Here is an 18240-nt window from a genome sequence, read left to right as displayed (position 1 = left end):
TGACAGCAATGCCTGGGAACATAGTGGGGTTGGCCAGGTGCACTTTCTCACACCTCTAATCCCAGTATTTTGGGAGGCCAAGGTGTGAGGATCACTTGAGCCTAGGAGTTCAAGACCAGCCTGGGCAACATAGTGAGACCCTGTCTTACACACACACACACACACACACACACACACACACACACACACAGAGTGGGGTTGACCGTGACTGCTGACAGGGGGCTCTGGGTGGTGTTGGCACCTGCAAAAGCCTCCATCGTGGTTTAGTCTCTTAGTTTGGTGGAGCACATCTTCCAATAGCTTCCTGAAAATGTTTTGAATTTCGGAATGTCTGAAAATGTCTTTATTTTACCTTCATACTTAATTAATAACTTGTCTGGATATAGAATTTTGAGTCAAAAACAATTAACTTTACACATTTTGAAGGACTTGTTTTATTGTTCTGTAGTGTCTAGAGTTGAGCTAAATATAAAGCCATTCTGATTATTGAACCCAGAAGGCTGGAGGTTGCAGTAAGCCCAGATCATGCCACTGCACTCCAGCCTGGGTGAAAGAGTGAGACTCTGTCTCAAAAAAAAAAAAAAAAAAAAAAAAAAAAAAGCGAGAACATAATATACCCCAAGAATGGTAGACAATATTTGCAAACTGTATTTCTGATAAGGCATTTATATCCAGAAAATATACAAAAACTTTTACAACTCAATAGCAAAAAACAAATAATCCAATTTTTTAAACGGGCAAAGTATTTGAAGAGACGTTTTTTTTAGAAGACATAAAAATGGCCAATAAGCACATGAAAACAGGCTCAACATCGTTAGTCTTTAGAGAAATGCAAATCGAAACCACAATGTAACATCACTTCACAACCACTAGGATGGCTATAATAAAAAAGACAGATAAGAACAAGTGTGATGGCCAGGAGCGGTGGCTCACGCCTGTAATCCCAGCACTCTGGAAGGCCAAGGCGGGCGAATCACATGAGGCCAGGAGTTTGAGACCAGCCAGGCGGTGAAACCCCATCTCTACTAAAAGTACAAAAATTATGGTCGGGGACCCTTGTCACAAGATGGCACCGAAAGCCAGGAAGGAAGCTCCTGCCCCTCCTAAAGCCGAAGTGAAAGCGAAGGCTTTAAAGGCCAAGAAGGCAGTGTTGAAAGGTGTCCGCGGCAACACACAAAAAAGAAGATCCGCATGTCACTCACCTTGAGGTGGCCCAAGACACTGCGACTCCGGAGGCAGCCCAAATATCCTCGGAAGATCACCCCCAGGAGAAACAAGCTTGACCACTACGCTATCATCAAGTTTCCGCTGACCACTGAGTCGGCCATGAAGAAGATAGAAGAAAACAACATGCTTGTGTTCACTGTCGATGTTAAAGCCAACAAGCCCCAGATCAAACAGGCTGTGAAGAAGCTCTGGGACATGGATGTGGCCACAGTCAACATCCCGATTCGGCCTGATGGAGAGAAAAAGGCATATGTTCGACTGGCTCCTGATTACGATGCTTTGGATGTTGCCAACAAAATTGGGATCATCTAAACTGAGTCCAGCTGCCTAATTCTAAATATATATATCTTTTCAACATTAAAAAAAAAAATGGTCGGGCAAGGTGGCTCACGCCTGTAATCCCAGCACTTTGGGAGGCCAAGGCGGGCAGATCACTTGAGGTCAGGAGTTTGAGACCAGCCAGGCCAACATGGTGAAACCCCATCTCTACTAAAAATACAAAAAATTAGCTGGGCGTTGTGGTGGGTGCCTGTAATCCCAGCTATTCAGGAGGCTGAGGCAGGAGAATCACTTGAACCCGGGGGGATGGAGGTTGCAGTGAGCCGAGATCGAGCCACTACACTCCAGCCTGGGCAACAAGAGTGAAACTCTGTCTCAAAAAAAAAGGCCAGGCGCGGTGGCTCACACCTGTAATCCCAGCACTTTGGGAGGCCGAGGTGGGTGGATCAGGAGGTCAGGAGATCGAGACCATCCTGCCTAACACGGTGAAAACCCGTCTCTACTAAAAATACAAAAAATTAGCCAGGCGTGGTGGCGGGTGCCTATAGTCCCAGCCACTCAGGAGGCTGAGGCAGGAGAATGGCATGAACCTGGGAAGTGGAGTTTGCAGTGAGCCGAGATCGCGCCACTGCACTCCAGCCTGGGTGACAGAGCAAAACTCCGTCTCAGAAAAAAAAAAAAATTAGCCAGGCATGATGGCAGGCGCCTGTAATCCCAAAGACTTGGGGGCTGAGGCAGGAGAATCTTTTGAACCCGGGAGGCAGAGGTTGCAATGAGCCGAGATTGTGCCACTGCACTCCAGCCTGGGCAACAGAGCGAGACTCCATCTAAAAAATAATAATAATATAAGTAAATAAACATGGTCAGAGTCACCTAAGGAAAGCCTGCAACATGAAAGAGAAAGTCTGAAACAAGCAGAAAAAACAAAGATAACAAAAAGCAATCCAGAGGAAGTACAACTTAGGAAGTAGAAGAAAAAAAAAAAACTTTTTTTTTTTTTTTTTCTTTGAGACGGAGTCTCGCTCTGCGGCCCAGGCTGGAGTGCAATGGCCGGATCTCAGCTCACTGCAAGCTCCGCCTCCCGGGTTCACGCCATTCTCCTGTCTCAGCCTCCCGAGTAGTTGGGACTACAGGCGCCCGCCACCTCGCCCGGCTAATTTTTTTTGTATTTTTAGTAGAGACGGGGTTTCACCGGGTTAGCCAGGATGGTCTCGATCTCCTGACCTTGTGATCCGCCCGTCTCGGCCTCCCAAAGTGCTGGGATTACAGGCTTGAGCCACCGCGCCCGGCCAAAAAAAAAAGAAAACTTTTGAAGGAATAACTTCAGAGAAATAAAGACAAATATCAAAGACATAAAAGAAGAACAGATTGATTAGAGACCAAGAACGAGCTCTTGGGAACTAAAAAGATAATGCCTGCACCTAAAAGTTTAATATAAAACCTGAGTGAAAAAGTCAATGAAACTTTCCAAAAAGTGGAATGAAAAGAGACATGGATGATAGGATATCAACAATACCAGCGGGTCTATTGAGGAGATCAATATCCAACCTATAGGGATTGGAGAACAGCGTGGGGAAATGGTTAAAGAAGTAATGGAATAACACGTCCCAGAACTGAAGGCCACAAGTCTCTAGGTTGAAAGCTTTGAGAGTGATGAGTACGATAAATGAAAACAATCTATATCAAGGAACATCATCATGAAATGTACAATACTGGGTACACAGAAATGATCCTAACTGCTTCTAGAAAAAAAGAGCGAGTGGCCGGGCGCGGTGGCTCAAGCCTGTAATCCCAGCACTTTGGGAGGCCGAGATGGGCGGATCACGAGGTCAGGAGATCGAGAGACGATCCCGGCTAACACGGTGAAACCCCGTCTCTACTAAAAAATACAAAAAAATAGCCGGGCGAGGTGGCGGGCACCTGTAGTCCCAGCTACTCGGGAGGCTGAGGCAGGAGAATGGCGTAAACCCGGGAGGCGGAGCTTGCAGTGAGCTGAGATCCGGCCACTGCACTCCAGCCTGGGTGACAGAGCAAGACTCCGTCTCAAAAAAAAAAAAAAAAAAAAAAAAAAAAAAAAAAAAAAAAAAGAGCGGGGGGATCGCTCAGACAGGCTTGAGAGTCAGGACAGCATTAGACTCACACAGGAACACTGGAAGCAGGTAAGTAAAGCACTGATGACTTCAAAATGCACGGCTAGTTTTATCCTAGAACTTTATGCCCTCTCATATTTTCAATCAAGTAGAAGAGGAACATTTTCATACAAGCAAGAATTCAAAATGTTTCCAAGAGTAAATCACGAAAAAGGAAGATACAGCATTTGACAAAAATGCACTCCAATACAGAAAAGTGACAAAGAGAACTCCCAAGGTGACAGCTGTCTGTCAGGTTTGGAGAGCTGCCAGTCCAGACTGCAGGAGAAGGCGGACGGCATTTGCACTCCTGGAAAACAGCCTGCTGTTTGACAGATCCACTGTAGAAAATAGAAAGGAAAAAAACCCTGTAGTTTCAAAGAAATCAAAGCAAATGAAAGAAATAAGGTAAGCCGTGTGCGGTGGCTCACATCTGTGATCCCAGCACTTTGGGAGGCTGAGGCAGGTGGATTATCTGAGGTCAGGAGTTCGAGACCAGCCTGACGAACATGGAGAAACCCTGTCTCTACTAAAAATACAAAAAAATTAGCCAGGTGTGGTGGTGGGTGCCTGTAATCCCAGCTACTTGGGAGGCTGAGGCAGGAGGATCCCTTGAACCTGGGAGGCGGAGGTCGTGGTGAGCTGAGATCATGACATTGCACTCCAGCCTGGGCAACAGAGCAAGACATACTGTCTCAAAAAATAAATAAATAAATAAATAAATAAATAAATAAATAAATAAAAGATAAAAGAAATAAGGTAAAAAGTCCAAGAGGAAACAAATTTTGTACAAATAAGAAACAAGAAACTATAATCACAATCTATGATTTGGCTCAAAGACTACTTTAGCAGTCAATAATAATTACATTGACAATTGACTTAACTAAAAATTGTGATAGAACTACATAGGGAAATAGAACTTGGGGCAGAGAATGTAAGAGAATGACCACAATATGACCATATGGTCAGAACAGGTGGTTCCAGTAGGTACCATACGGTCAGAAGCAGGTGGTTCCAGTAGGTACCATACGGTCAGAACAGGTGGTTCCAGTAGGTACCATATGGTCAGAACAGGTGGTTCCAGTAGGTACCATATGGTCAGAACAGGTGGTTCCAGTAGGTACCATATGGTCAGAACAGGTGGTTCCAGTAGGTACCATATGGTCAGAACAGGTGGTTCCAGTAGGTACCATATGGTCAGAACAGGTGGTTCCAGTAGGTACCATATGGTCAGAACAGGTGGTTCCAGTAGGTACCATATGGTCAGAGCAGGTGGTTCCAGTAGGTACCATATGGTCAGAGCAGGTGGTTCCAGTAGGTACCATATGGTCAGAACAGGTGGTTCCAGTAGGTACCATATGGTCAGAGCAGGTGGTTCCAGTAGGTACCATATGGTCAGAGCAGGTGGTTCCAGTAGGTACCATATGGTCAGAACAGTGAGGCAGGGGACTACAGCAGTGAGGCGGCTGAGCCATGGGCAGTGCTGGACACACCTTAGGTATTGCCGACTCCGATCCCTAAGGAATGCCGTGTTCTCTCCATTGCCCAAGCGTCACATGACACAGAAGGGAGAGATGAAGACTACTTGCATGAGTCCTAGAATTCAGCAAGATGCTTGTCAGTGCAAAGGTTCATGCCAAACTTGAGGACTACCCTCCCATGCCTGTGCCTGTGGCCATTACCACATGTAGCTACTGAGCATGTAAAATGTGGCAGGTGTGACTGAAGAACTGAATTTTTAATTCAATTAAGTAATTAATATTTCTGAGACGGAGTCTCACTCTGTCATCCAGGCTGGAGTGCCGCGGCGTGATCTCGGCTCACTGCAACCTTTGCCTCCCGCGTTCCAGCGATGCTCCTGCCTCAGCCTCCCGAGTAGCTGGGACTACAGACTGGAGTGCCATCACACCTGGCTAATTTTTGTATTTTTTAGTAGAGACAGGGTTTCACCATATTGGCCAGGGAGGTCTCTAACTCCTGACCTCGTGATCCACCTGCCTCGGCCTCCCAAAGTGCTGGGATTACAGGTGTGAGCCACCACGCCTGGCCTTTATTTGTTTGTTTATTTTGAGATGGAGTCTGGCTCCCTCGCCCAGGCTGGAGCGCAATCTTGGCTCACTGCAACCTCTGCCTCCCGGGTTCAAGTGATTCTCCTACCTCAGCCTCCTGAGTAGCTGGGATCACAGGCGCGTGCCACCACGCCAGGCTAATTTTTGTATTTTTAGTAGAGACGGGGCTTCACCATGTTGACCAGGCTGGTCTTAAACTCCTGACTACAAAAGGTCCACCCACCTTGGCCTCCCAAAGTGCTGGAATTACAGACGTGAGCCACCGTGCCTGGCTTGAATTTTGAATTTTAACTTTTAATAGTTGCCATTGAAATTGAAATTGAAACCCACTTCCACTTCTAGGAAGATAGAGTGCGTGTACTGCTCCTATTTCTCCCGCTAAGTACCTAAAACTCCTGGATATTACACGTAGAACTCCCGGATATTACACGTAGAACTCCCGGATATTACACCTAAAACTCCCGGATATTACACCTAAAACTCCCGGATATTACAGATAAAACTCCCGGATATTACACCTAAAACTCCCGCATATTACACCTAAAACTCCTGGATAGTACAGATAAAACTCCCGGATATTACACGTAAAACTCCCGGATATTACAGATAAAACTCCCGGATATTACACGTAAAACTCCCGGATATTACACGTAAAACTCCCGGATATTACACCTAAAACTCCTGGATATTACACGTAGAACTCCCGGATATTACACGTAGAACTCCCGGATATTACACATAACACTCCCGGATATTACACATAACACTCCCGGATATTACAGATAAAACTCCCGGATATTACACATAAAACTCCCGGATATTACACATAAAACTCCCAGATATTACAGATAAAACTCCCGGATATTATACATAACACTTCTGGATATTACACATAACACTCCTGGATATTACACATAGAACTCCTGGATATTACACATAACACTCCTGGATATTACACATAACACTCCTGGATATTACACATAAAACTCCTGGATATTACACGTAGAATTCCTGGATATTACACACAAAACGAAGGTCTCGCTGAAAGGTGGAGAGAAGGCAGACCGTTTAGGAACCTCAGTAGCTAAGGAATTACACGGTAGAGAGTTTTCCCTCTAGAACACTCTCCACCGTGTAATTTCTTTTTGCCTCAGTATCCCAGACTTGGAATAGAGAAACTGGAAAATCAGAGATAGCAACAAGCAGACAAAAAAAAAAAAAAAAAAGTCCCCATGAAAGACTGCTTTCTCTAGCCAAAGGATGAGGAAAAACGTAGACTAGCCGGCAGCTCTTGGACAATTACTACTGTACTCCAGGCAATCACCACAGAGAAAACTGTGGCTCCACCCAACCTGTGCCAGCAATGACTGAGTGAGGAGCCTAGGATTCCATCCTTGTAAGGCTGCAATAAAGCACCCCGATGTTCCTGCCTAAGTGATGTCAGAGAACTCCCGGTAGGGAGCTGGGATTTTCCTCCCCGTTGGCTGGTGATACCTTTCCTGCCCCGTGGGGAGCCTGGACTTCTAGTCTACCAGGCAGTTATGAGCTGCCCCTCCACTCCCGGGTAGGGCAGCAGCAGAGGAGGCCTGGGAGAGTCAGGACTTCACTGACCATTGCCCAGTGGCAATGAGGCCACCCCGTGGGGTGAACACAGCACGGAAAGCAGGCACTCCCACCCTGGCTTAGCAGGAACAAGCAGCCTCCCCTGGCCCTGAACGTCCAAAGAGGCTGAGTGGGGACTTTACCTTCCTAGGGAATAATGAGGCAGCATGTCCACCTTCCCTGCCAAAGCCATGTCAACAAAAGTCAGCTACAACAAAAGATCAAAAATATCCAGGTTTCCATCAAGGATCATTCATCACACCAAGAACTAGGAAGATCTCAAAACTAAGTTAAAAAAAAAATACCCAGTAGAAGCCAACACTGAGATGACAGAGATGTTAGAATTATCTAAAATCTAAAATCAGCCATAACAGAAAGGCTTTGATAAGCAATTACAAACACTCCTGAAACAGAAGATAAAAAGCATCAGCAAAGAAACAGAAACTAGAAGGAGGAAGAAATGGAAATTTTACTTTACTTTTTTTTTTTTTTTTTTGAGAAAGGGTCTCACTCTGTTGCCCAGTCTGGAGTACAGTGTTGCAATCACAGCTCATTGCAGCCTTGAACTCCTGGGCTCAAGCAATCCCTCTGTAACCGAGTACCTCAGTTTAAAAAATGTATTTTAATCACTCACTTTCTTTGTCTTCCTTCCTTCCCCTCTCACTTCATTCCTTCCCTCTCTACACTCCCCTCTGGCAGTGCATGCTTATCTAATTACATTCTTGCTTAAGAAGCCCCAGAGGCTAATCTCAAACCAGGCATGAAGCCCCCACTGCAGAATCCTCCCAGTTAGGGGGAGTCATGACAATTAGTCCACCACCACCAGGCTGAAGTCAAGATAACGCCAATCAGACCTTTGGACAGGTGATTACCCAAGATAGCCACCAGAACAAGACACACAGGACCCCTGCACCCTGCACCATTCCCACATGTTTCCCATACCAAGTTTCCCTTTGAAAACCCAGTGGTAAATTTTAAAATGTAAGCCGGTACTTTAGAATGCTATTGCCATCTTCTTTGTTTGCTGGCTCTCCAGTTAAAACTGCTTTTCCTCCCACCTATCCCGACTCTTGTATTCTGGCTTTTTTTTTTTTTTTTTTTTTTTTTTTGGAGAGTCTTACTCTGTCGCCTAGGCTGGACTGCCGTGGTGCCATCTTGGCTCACTGCAACCTCTGCCTCCTGGGTCAAGCAATTCTCGTGCCTCAGCCTCCCAGGTAACTGGGATTACAGGTGCGCACCACCACGCCTGGCTGTTTTGTATTTTTAGTAGAGATGGGGTTTCATCATGTTGGCCAGGCTGGTCTTGAATTCTTGACCTCAAGTAATCTGCTCGCCACAGCCTCCCAAAGTACCGGGATTACTGGCATGTGCCACCACACTTGGCTTCAAAAATGGAAACTTTAGAACTAAAAGATGGCCGGGCATGGTGGCTCATGCCTGTAATTCCAGAACTTTGGGAGACTGAGGTGGGCGGATCACTTGAGGTCAGGAGTTTGAGATCAGCCTGACGAATGTGATGAAAGCCCAACTCTACTAAAAATAAAGAAATTAGCCAGTGTGGTGGCATGTGCCTGTAGTCCCAGCTACTCAGGAGGCTGAGATGGGAGAATCACTTGAACCCGGGAGGTGGAGTTTGTGGTCCCAGCTACTCGGGAGGCTGAGACGGGAGAATTGATTGAACCCGGGAGGTGGAGGTTGCGGTGAGCTGAGATCGCGCCACTGCATTGCAGCCTGGGCACCAAGAACGAAACTCCATCTCAAATAATAAAAACAAGAAACAAAACAAAACAAAAACTAAAAAACTGAAATGAAAAGCTCAGTGAATGGGTTTAAGAGCAGAATAAAATGGTCCGAGGACAGAATTAGTGAACTGGAAGCTAGAACAATAGAAATTATCCAATGTAGGGCCGGGCGCGGTGGCTCAAGCCTGTAATCCCAGCACTTTGGGAGGCCGAGGCGGGCGGATCACAAGGTCAGGAGATCGAGACCACAGTGAAACCCCGTCTCTACTAAAAATACAAAAAATTAGCCGGGCGCGGTGGCAGGCGCCTGTAGTCCCAGCTACTCAGGAGGCTGAGGCAGGAGAATGGCGGGAACCCGGGAGGCGGAGCTTGCAGTGAGCCGAGATCGCGCCACTGCACTCCAGCCTGGGCAACAGCGTGAGACTCCGTCTCAAAAAAAAAAAAAAAAAAAAAAAAAAAAAAAAAAAAAAAAGAAATTATCCAATGTAAACAACTGAGAAAAATGGAGGGGGATGTGGAGGTGGGAGAGCCGAGCCTTAAGAATTATAACAAAAGATCTAGTATTTGTATCAGTAGAGTTGTGGAAGTAGAGTTCGAAAGGAAAGATGTGAATGAAAAAGTTCTGGATGAAATAATGCCTGAAAACTCCCCAGATTCCAAATTTGGCCATAAAAATAAACCTACAGATTCAAGAAGCTGAGTGAACCAAAAACAGTAAAAACCCAAATATATCTAAGCCAAGAATCTCCTAATTAAACTTCTGAAAAGTAAGCAAAGAGAAAAGCTTGAAAGCAGCCAGAGAAGACACCGTATCTATCCACAGGGGAAAATCATTAGAATGGCTACAGATTCGCTTGAGAAACCACGGAGAGCAGGAGGAAGCAGCACAGCATTTTTCAAGTGCTGAAAGAAAACTATCAACCTAGAATCCTGTAGCCAGTGGAAATACCTTTCAGGAAGGGAGGGGACATGAAGACATTTTCAGGTGAAGGAAACCTAAGGGAACATCACCAATAGACCTCCCCTAAAAGAACGGCTAAAGGAGGGTCTCTAAAAAGAAAGAAAAAGACAAAAAGAAAAAGCCTTAGCACATCAGGAAGAAAGAACATGGTAAGCAAAAATATCAGTAAATATGACAGACTTTCTTTCTCTTGAGTTTTCTGAAACGTTTGATAGTCAAAACAAAAAAATTTTAAGTGTCTGATGTGAACTGAAAAGAACAACACTGACATTTGAGTGGTTTTCACTCTGTAACAACAGCCTCCAATCACTTTGTACTTTTTAAGCATGATGATTGGGTTTTCACACTCATGTGGGATGTGTCTCCCTCAAACTGTTACATTGGCACATTACTCATCTGATGTGAACTTAGGAAAAAACTCACCATAACCCGTATGCTTTTCATCCCAGTGTCCAATAAGATTTTTCTTTTCTAAGGTGAATAAGCTCATTTTGTCCACTCAATGTAGGCTTCTGTTGGAAATGGAAAATGCTCTTGTAAAGGAAAAGCTTTTTTACTGATGGAAAAAGATGTAATGGGATTAATAATACCAGCATAAGGATCACTTGAGCCCAGGAGTTCAAGACCAGCCTGGGCCACATAGGGAGACCCTGTCTCTACAAAAAATAAAAAATAAAAAAATTAGCCAGGCATGGTGGTGTGCACCTGTGTCCCAGCTACCCAGCTACTTGAGAGGCTGAGGTGGGAGGATCACTTGAGTCCAGGAGGTCAAGGCTGCAGTAAGCCATGTTCACGCTACTGTACTGCAGCCTGGGCGACAGAACAAGAACCTGTCCCAAAAAAACCCCAAAAAATCAAAAAACCAAAAAACAAAACCACAAAAACCTAGCATAGTACTGCTTACAAATATTGACTTAATATCAAAGATCTTTTTGATTATGCTTTTTTTTTTTTCCCCAAGACAGAGTCTCGCTCTGTAGCCCAGGTTGGAGTGCAATGGCACAATCTCGGCTCACTGCACCCTCTGCCTCCCAGGTTCAAGCACTTCTCCTGCCTCAGCCTCTCGAGGAGCTGGGATTACAGGCATGAGCCACCATGCCCCAGCTAATTTTTGTATTTTAATAGAGATGGGGTTTCACCATATTGGCCAGGCTGGTCTTGAACACCTGGGTTCAGGCGATCTGCCTGCGTCAGCCTCCCAAAGTGCTGCGATTAGAGGCATGAGCTGTGGCCTTCCCTACTTTTACAAGGCAATAAATTAGCCTGTTCTTTAGTGGAGTGGTCCCCAACCTTTTTGGCACCAGGGACCAGTTTCCTGGAAGACAGTTTTTCCATGGACGGGGGACAGATGGTTTCAGGATGAAACTCTTCCACTTCAGATCATGTGTCAGACTCTCATGAGTGCACAACCTGATCCCTCATATGTGCAGTTCACAATAGGGTTCAGCTTCTATGACAACCTAATGCCACTGCTGATCTGGCAGGAGGTGGAACTCAGGCAGTAATGCTCACTCGCCCACCACTCTCCTCTTGCTGTGCAGACCCGTTCCTAACAGGCCATGGACTGGTACCAGTCAGCAGCCCGGGCGCTGGGGACCCCTGCTTTAATGGATGCTGGACTAAGACAAAGATTCCTGGATCAGAGACAAAGGACTTTATTTTTCATAGCACAGCAAGCATCATAACGCATGTTTGCATCAGTTTCCCCTTGTTCCCAAGTCCCACTGGGGCAAGGGGGAAGACCCAGATGGTTCTGCTGAGGTATACCAAGCTTGGGGAATCTGTCTTTTTTATATCAAGCAGCAAGCAAACTTGCTCTTTGTCTTGGAGAGAGACATCATCTTACCCCTTAAAGTTGCTCCCTACAAATCCAATCCTGAGAAATGGCTCAGATAAAGAGCAGTCAGGCCTTGCCTTCTTGGCACATTCAGCAAAGTGTGCAGGAGGGAGCCGGGCAGAAACTGTTCACATCTGCACAGGGCAATGTGGCAATCAACCTTGCAAATACACCTTACTTTTCACCCGAGAGTTGCACCTCTAGGAATCTGTCCACATAATTACTTTCACATACACAAATGATGGTTATGAGGTTATTTATTCTAACATTGTTTATAATCGGAAAAGGTCAGAAACAACTATACGTCTATCCATATGGGACCGGTTGGATTATAATACCCTCACAATGGAATACTATGCAGTAAGAATAAAAAAATAAATTTCTTTCTGTGCTGCTATATAGAGTGCCAAGACATACTGCCAAGTGAAGAAAGCAAATGCAGAAAAATATGCCTAATATTCTCTCATTTCTGTAAGAGGCAAAAAGTATATATACATTTTTCTTGTACTGTGTACACATAAACTTTCATTCCTCTAAGAATGCTCAGTAAATTATTAATAATATCATTTGTTGTCTGTGGGGAGGTGAATTGAATGATTGGAAATGAAGGAGAGTTTTTTTGTATGTCACTTTTATATGTTTTTTTTTTTTTTGAGACAGAGTCTTGCTGTCGCCCGGGCTGGAGTGCAGTGGTGCAATCTCAGCTCACTGCAACCTCTGCCTCCCAGGTTCAAGTGATTCTCCTGCCACAGCCTCCTGAGTAGCTGGGATTACAGGTGCACACACCATGCCCAGCTAATTTTTGTATTTTTAGTAGACATGAGGTTTCATCATGCTGGCCAGGCTGATCTTGAACTCCTGACTTCAGGTGATCTACCCACCTTGGCCTCCCAAAATGCTGGGATTACAGGTGTGAGCCACCGTGCCTGGCCAGTATGTTTTGATTTCTAAACCATGTAACTGTACCTATTTAAAGTATACAAACTCTTTTATTTTCCAGATTTCTTAATATCATCACTCTTTATCATCTACCTATCTTCTTTGAGACAGTTTGTCTCCTTTTGCACAGGCTGGAGTGCAGCGGCACGATCTCAGCTCACTGTAACCTCTGCCTCCTGGGTTCAAGCGATTCTCCTGCCTCAGCCTCCCAAGTAGCTAGGATTACAGGCGTACACCACCCACGACCAGCTAATTTTTTTGTGTTTTTAGCAGAGACAGTTGCACCATGTTGGTCAGGCTGGTCTTGAACTCCTGACCTCAGATGACCCACCCGCCTTGGCCTCTGAAAGTGCTGGGATTACAGGCATGAGCCACTGCACCCAGTCTAATTTTTTAAGACAGAGTTTTGCTCTGTCACCCAGGCTGGAGTGCAGTGGTACAATCTCAGCTCACTGCAACCTCTGCCTCCCAAGTTCAAGCAATTCTCCCTGCCTCGGCCTCCCAAGTAGCTGGGATTACAGGTACCCAACACCCCACCCAGCTAATTTTTGTATATTTAGTTATTTAGTAGAGACAGGGTTTCACCATGTTGGCCAGGTTGGTCCTGAACTCCTGACCTCAGGTGATCTGCCAGTCTCAGCTTCCCAAAGTGCTGGGATTAGAGGCATGAGCCACCGCACCCGGCCTCATCAACCATTTAAAATGAAAGGTCAGGAGCTATAACTGTCCCCTCAGTTTAACATATTATGCTGGTGAATTAGCTCTAATTCATGATTTATTTGATCACTCACCATATTTATTTGATATCCCACTTAAGCCACTCAATAATCCTAATGAGGCATATTTTGTTCCCTTTTTACCTAAGTTGGTCACAGAACCACAGCCTGATTTGGACTCTGTGTGTCTACCCGGAAAGCCTGCTTTTCCACACCCCCAGCCATTCCTGAGACAGCCCTGTCTGTGCTGTACAACCCTGGCTCATGTGTGTCACAGGGGAAACGTGCGGGAGTTAGAACATGCTGAGAGAGGCAAGGACTTACAAACTCCAGTAAGACATGACACCAACTACGGGATCTGGATTCAAAATTTTAATAATAAATTGTGCCAGTAGAAGCTTTTCAAAGGCAACGATATATCAATAAATAATAGTTAAACTGAGTTCCTGAGAAAGAACCTACCACATGAAAGTATGTCAGAGTGCTGTGAGTAACAACATGGCACGACTATAAAATAGCGAGAATACTGACAGTCACGACGACAGGCACAGCAGACTTCAGAGTATGCCACTCACGCAAATGTAAACCAGTACACAGGAATCTTTATTTTTTTAGTTTAGACACTGATAAACTTCTAAGTGTTGTTGCCTAGATAGATACTAAGTAATGGATACATTATGCTAAGAACTTCAAGGAAAAAATGTGGAATAATATAATGAAAATTATGAAGCATCAGATTTTTTAAAAAGCAAAAAAGAATCGAACTTTTTACTCAAATATAAATCACTTTAAATAGGAATCATACTAATTTGAAATAAGGAATATTGTGTTTATGTGTGTGTGTGTGTACACACACACATACATCTATACTTCTAAGAAAATATGTATGGCTTATTTTTTTATTCCAATGTCATTTTGAAGAATCTTTGCCTTTTTACAAAGGATAGAAATATGTATTGTTTAAACCAAGTTAAGATTTGACACTTCAAAGCACACTAAAACAAACAAACAAACAAAAACAGTGAGAGAACCGTTAGATCGCTCAGTTTCCTGATGGTAACAGAAGAAAACAGGAGTAAGAATGTTCACTGAAGCTTTCAGTGTGGGCAGTCTGTCAGTAAAAAGGTAAGTAGTAGGGTCAGAGGTATGGCATTCCACATACCAGCTCTACCAAGAATGAAAGAGCATATGGACTAGAGAAATGGACGTGTGTCCATGATTAATTAAAAATTTTTTGGCATAGCTGTATTAATCCCTTTTGATGTATATAAGTTCAGTATATGACAAATGTTTCAGTTTCCCACCCCACAAAAGAATCCAATCACACCCAAGACACACACACACACGTCACTTCTCAGTTACACATCTGCATTTCTTTAACAAAACACTAAGAGATACAATCATAGCGAAGAGGTCACCCGCACAATACGTTATCAGCACACTGTCTAGAACACCTCATTTAAAGACACTCGGTAAAAACGTATTCACAGGACCTGCTGTGAATGGCAAGATACGGTAATTTTATAATAGACAAACTCTGCTCATGCAGTACTCTCCACACACCAGACGTCGGAAATCACAGCCACGTCACCTTGCTCACACTTCCTATTATACTAGAATATGCAAAAAGCCAAAAAAAAAGCAGCTTTTAACATTATATCACAATGTTGAAATGTGGGAAAAAATAAAAAACAAAAACCACCGTGTGGATAAAATGGTCTCCGTGACACTGAGCAGTGTTACCTTTTTTTTTTTTTTTTTTTTACATTATTGCACAGAGATTTCTTATCAAACGTTCTTCAGTTTTTATGTCTTTTCCTAAATGTGAATAAGTGCTATGGATAAAATACAAATGTAGAAAATAACAGCAGCATGATTTGTCAAAGTTAATCCCTATAATTTAGTAAGAAAAAATGGATATAAACAAAATAAGTGCTCTTTCTAAACTGTACTAAATTTTCAAAAATATTGTTTTAATGCAGTGAAGGTCCTGAAAAGCCTATTGAAAGCAATGCTGAGTCCTGTTTTCAAAAGCGTCTTGTTGTTTGGGTTTTCTTGGTGAAGACCAAAATTTCAAGTGAAGTAATCGACGGACTAATTTAAAACAAAACAGCCCTTGGCTTCCCTCTTGGCTTGTTAGGGCACCGGCTCCGGGACCCTGACCTGGGAGGCAGCGAGTGGTGGGGGTGCCTGGCCCCCATCTACACGTACACAGGCTGGCAGCCTTCGGTCTGATCCACCAGATCAGAGGTTTCTAAATCTGAGTTCTCAGACTGTGAAGCTTCTGCTCCTGAAGGCTTTGGGCATCGAAAGGGGTAGCCATTGTCATCAAAGAACCGCCGGAAGGTGAATTCGTAAAATGCGTGCTCAGGGTGCTTGTTACTGGGGGAGGTGAGCGTGTCCCAGGCCTTGGCGCTACCTTCGCTGGCATCGTTCCAAGGGCTTTCTTCATCGACGGGGTCGAAATTCGAGGTGTCCATGGGGTGGCTGATGGTGGGAACGTAGGGGGCCGGCTGCTTCCGGATGTCACTGGAGAAGTCAATAGCGCTAAAGAAGGGGTGGGCCTTCAGGTCGTCGGCCCCATTCCGCCCCAGGCGGTGGTCTGCAGAGCAGCACAGCTTCGTGATGAGGTCCCTGGACTCAGGGCTCAGCTTCACCTGGGCTGGAATGTGGAGCGTGTTCTCCCAGTTTATCACCTGAGGAACAACAGAACCAACGTGTTAGGTTCTCCTCACATCTTGGGCAGTTCTGGGACAGCATGTGATGACATGACTTTCAAATAAGTGTAATTTCACAACAGGAGAGGAGTTAGAATAGACACAGAAGCAGCAGTTGTTGATCTCAGCGGCCATAAAAAGTCAGTGTCATTTCAGTCGATGGCTCACAGCCTGAGGCCAGAATGACCAGTCAAATGCAGACAAAAAGATACTGATTTTCTTCTATCAGAAATACTGTTTAGCCAAAGAATGTTGTGCTTTCCATAAAAATGAAGAGAATGATGGTCTACGAGTTATTTTATTTATTTTTTTATTTTTATTTTTTTGAGATGGCGTCTCGCTCTGTCACCCAGGCTGGAGTGCAGTGGTGCGCTCTTGGCTCACCACAACCTCCGCCTCCTGGGTTCAAGCGATTCTCCTGCCTCAGCCTCCCGAGTAGCTGGGATTACAGGAGCCCGTCACCGCGCCTGGCTGACTTTTGTATTTTTAGTAGAGACAGGGTTTCACCATGTTGGCCCGGCTGGTCTCGAACTCCTGACCTCAGGTGATCAGCTAGAGTTATTTCTTTAGCTATGGCAATGGATTTCTGTCAAACCATCATGGCACTCATTCAAATACTTACTGTGGTCAAAAAACAGCCAACTAGGGTTTTGAAAAACAAAAAGGGCCGGGCACAGTGGCTCACACCTGTAATCCCAGCACTTTGGGAGGCCGAGACGGGCAGATCACAAGGTCAGGAGATCGAGACCATCCTGGCTAACATGGTGAAACCCCGTCTCTACTAAAAATACAAAAAAACTAGCTGGGCGCGGTGGCGGCGCCTGTAGCCTGTAGTCCCAGCTACTCGTGAGGCTGAGGCAGGAGAATGGCGGGAACCCGGGAGGCGGAGCTTGCAGTGAGCCGAGATCATGCCATGGCACTCCAGCCTGGGTGACAGAGCAAGACTCCATCTCAGGAAAAAAAAAAAAAAAAAAAAAGGAAAAAGAAACCTCATAGAGAAGAATAAAGCTGGCTGACCCCATGTGACCTTACGTGCTCCACTGCACAGACCAGCCATCTGGACGTTCAGTAAATGCGCTTGTTGTAGAGATGTGTCTACTGTGAAGATGAAACCTAGGGCACTTCTTTATTGTTTACACTTAGCGTCAGGAGGAAACAAGGCCAGCATGACTGGCTACCAGCTGGGGTGACGGGACAGTGGATAAGGCATGGAAGTTAGTGGGTGTATGGGTGGGAGGCTTGGTTTGAACCTAAGTAGTGTTTTCATAGAGCTAAAACTGTAGAGCTCCTAGAAGAAAACATAGCATGAAATCTTCGTGATGTTGAGTTTGGCAGTGATTTCTTAGACATGCCACCAAAAGCACAGGGAATAAAAGAAAAAATAAATTGGACTTCATAAAAATTTAAAACTTTTGTGCATCAAAGGACATTACTGATAGTGAAAAGGCAACAAAATGGGAGAACAGATTTCAAAGCACATATTTGAAAAGGGGTTAGTATCCAGAGAATATACAGAACTCCTACAACTCAACAACAATAACAGAACCAAATAACTTGATTTATAAAGAGTAATGGACTTGAAGAGATATTTCCAAAGATATACAAATGACCAATAAGGACATGAAAATGAATTCAATATAATTAATCACTAGGGAGATCCAACTCAAAACCACAATGAGATACCACCTTACATCCCCTAGAGTGGCTACTACTTAAAAAAAACAAAAACAGGAAAATACTTACTGAGGATGTAGGGAAACTGGAACACTCAGCCACTGCTGGTGGGAATGTAAAATGGTGCAGCCACTATGGCAAACGGTTTGGGAGTTCCTCAAAAAGTTAAACACGGAATGACCATATAATCCAGCAATCCCACTTTCTGGTTTATATCCAAAAGAACCAGAAGCAGGGACTCATACAGTGGAATATTATTCCACCTTAAAAAGGAAGCTGCAACATGGATGAACCCTGAGGACATTACACTAAGTGAAATAAACTAGACACAAAAAGACAAATACTGCA

The 18240-nt window shown here is 44.5% G+C and overlaps 4 protein-coding genes and 2 pseudogenes across 20 annotated transcripts in view; 4 read left to right on the top strand and 2 right to left on the bottom strand.

The window, feature by feature from the left end:
• The window catches only part of MRPL57 (mitochondrial ribosomal protein L57), a 407990-nt gene that overhangs the window by 199830 nt on the left and 189920 nt on the right, over window positions 1-18240 (top strand). The window lies entirely within an intron of this gene.
• SAP18 (Sin3A associated protein 18) overlaps window positions 1-18240 on the top strand; it is a 556924-nt gene that overhangs the window by 381428 nt on the left and 157256 nt on the right. The window lies entirely within an intron of this gene.
• The window catches only part of EEF1AKMT1 (EEF1A lysine methyltransferase 1), a 351602-nt gene that overhangs the window by 225617 nt on the left and 107745 nt on the right, over window positions 1-18240 (bottom strand). The gene's annotated exons all lie outside the window — the stretch shown is intronic.
• Window positions 1067-1544, top strand: LOC126940702 (60S ribosomal protein L23a-like; annotated as a pseudogene).
• LOC126940912 (uncharacterized) lies at window positions 10315-10411 on the top strand (annotated as a pseudogene).
• The window catches only part of LATS2 (large tumor suppressor kinase 2), a 95667-nt gene continuing 91287 nt past the window's right edge, over window positions 13861-18240 (bottom strand). Inside the window, 1 exon segment of the mRNA XM_050766732.1 lies at window positions 13861-16197. Coding sequence (XP_050622689.1) covers window positions 15703-16197 — 495 coding nt within the window. The 3' untranslated portion in view covers window positions 13861-15702.

The sequence above is a fragment of the Macaca thibetana genome, chromosome 17 (genome assembly GCF_024542745.1).
Source record: "Macaca thibetana thibetana isolate TM-01 chromosome 17, ASM2454274v1, whole genome shotgun sequence".
Classification (NCBI taxonomy): domain Eukaryota; kingdom Metazoa; phylum Chordata; class Mammalia; order Primates; family Cercopithecidae; genus Macaca; species Macaca thibetana.
The sequence above is the reverse complement of the archived record's forward strand: the minus strand, read 5'-3'. Positions and strand labels throughout refer to the sequence as shown.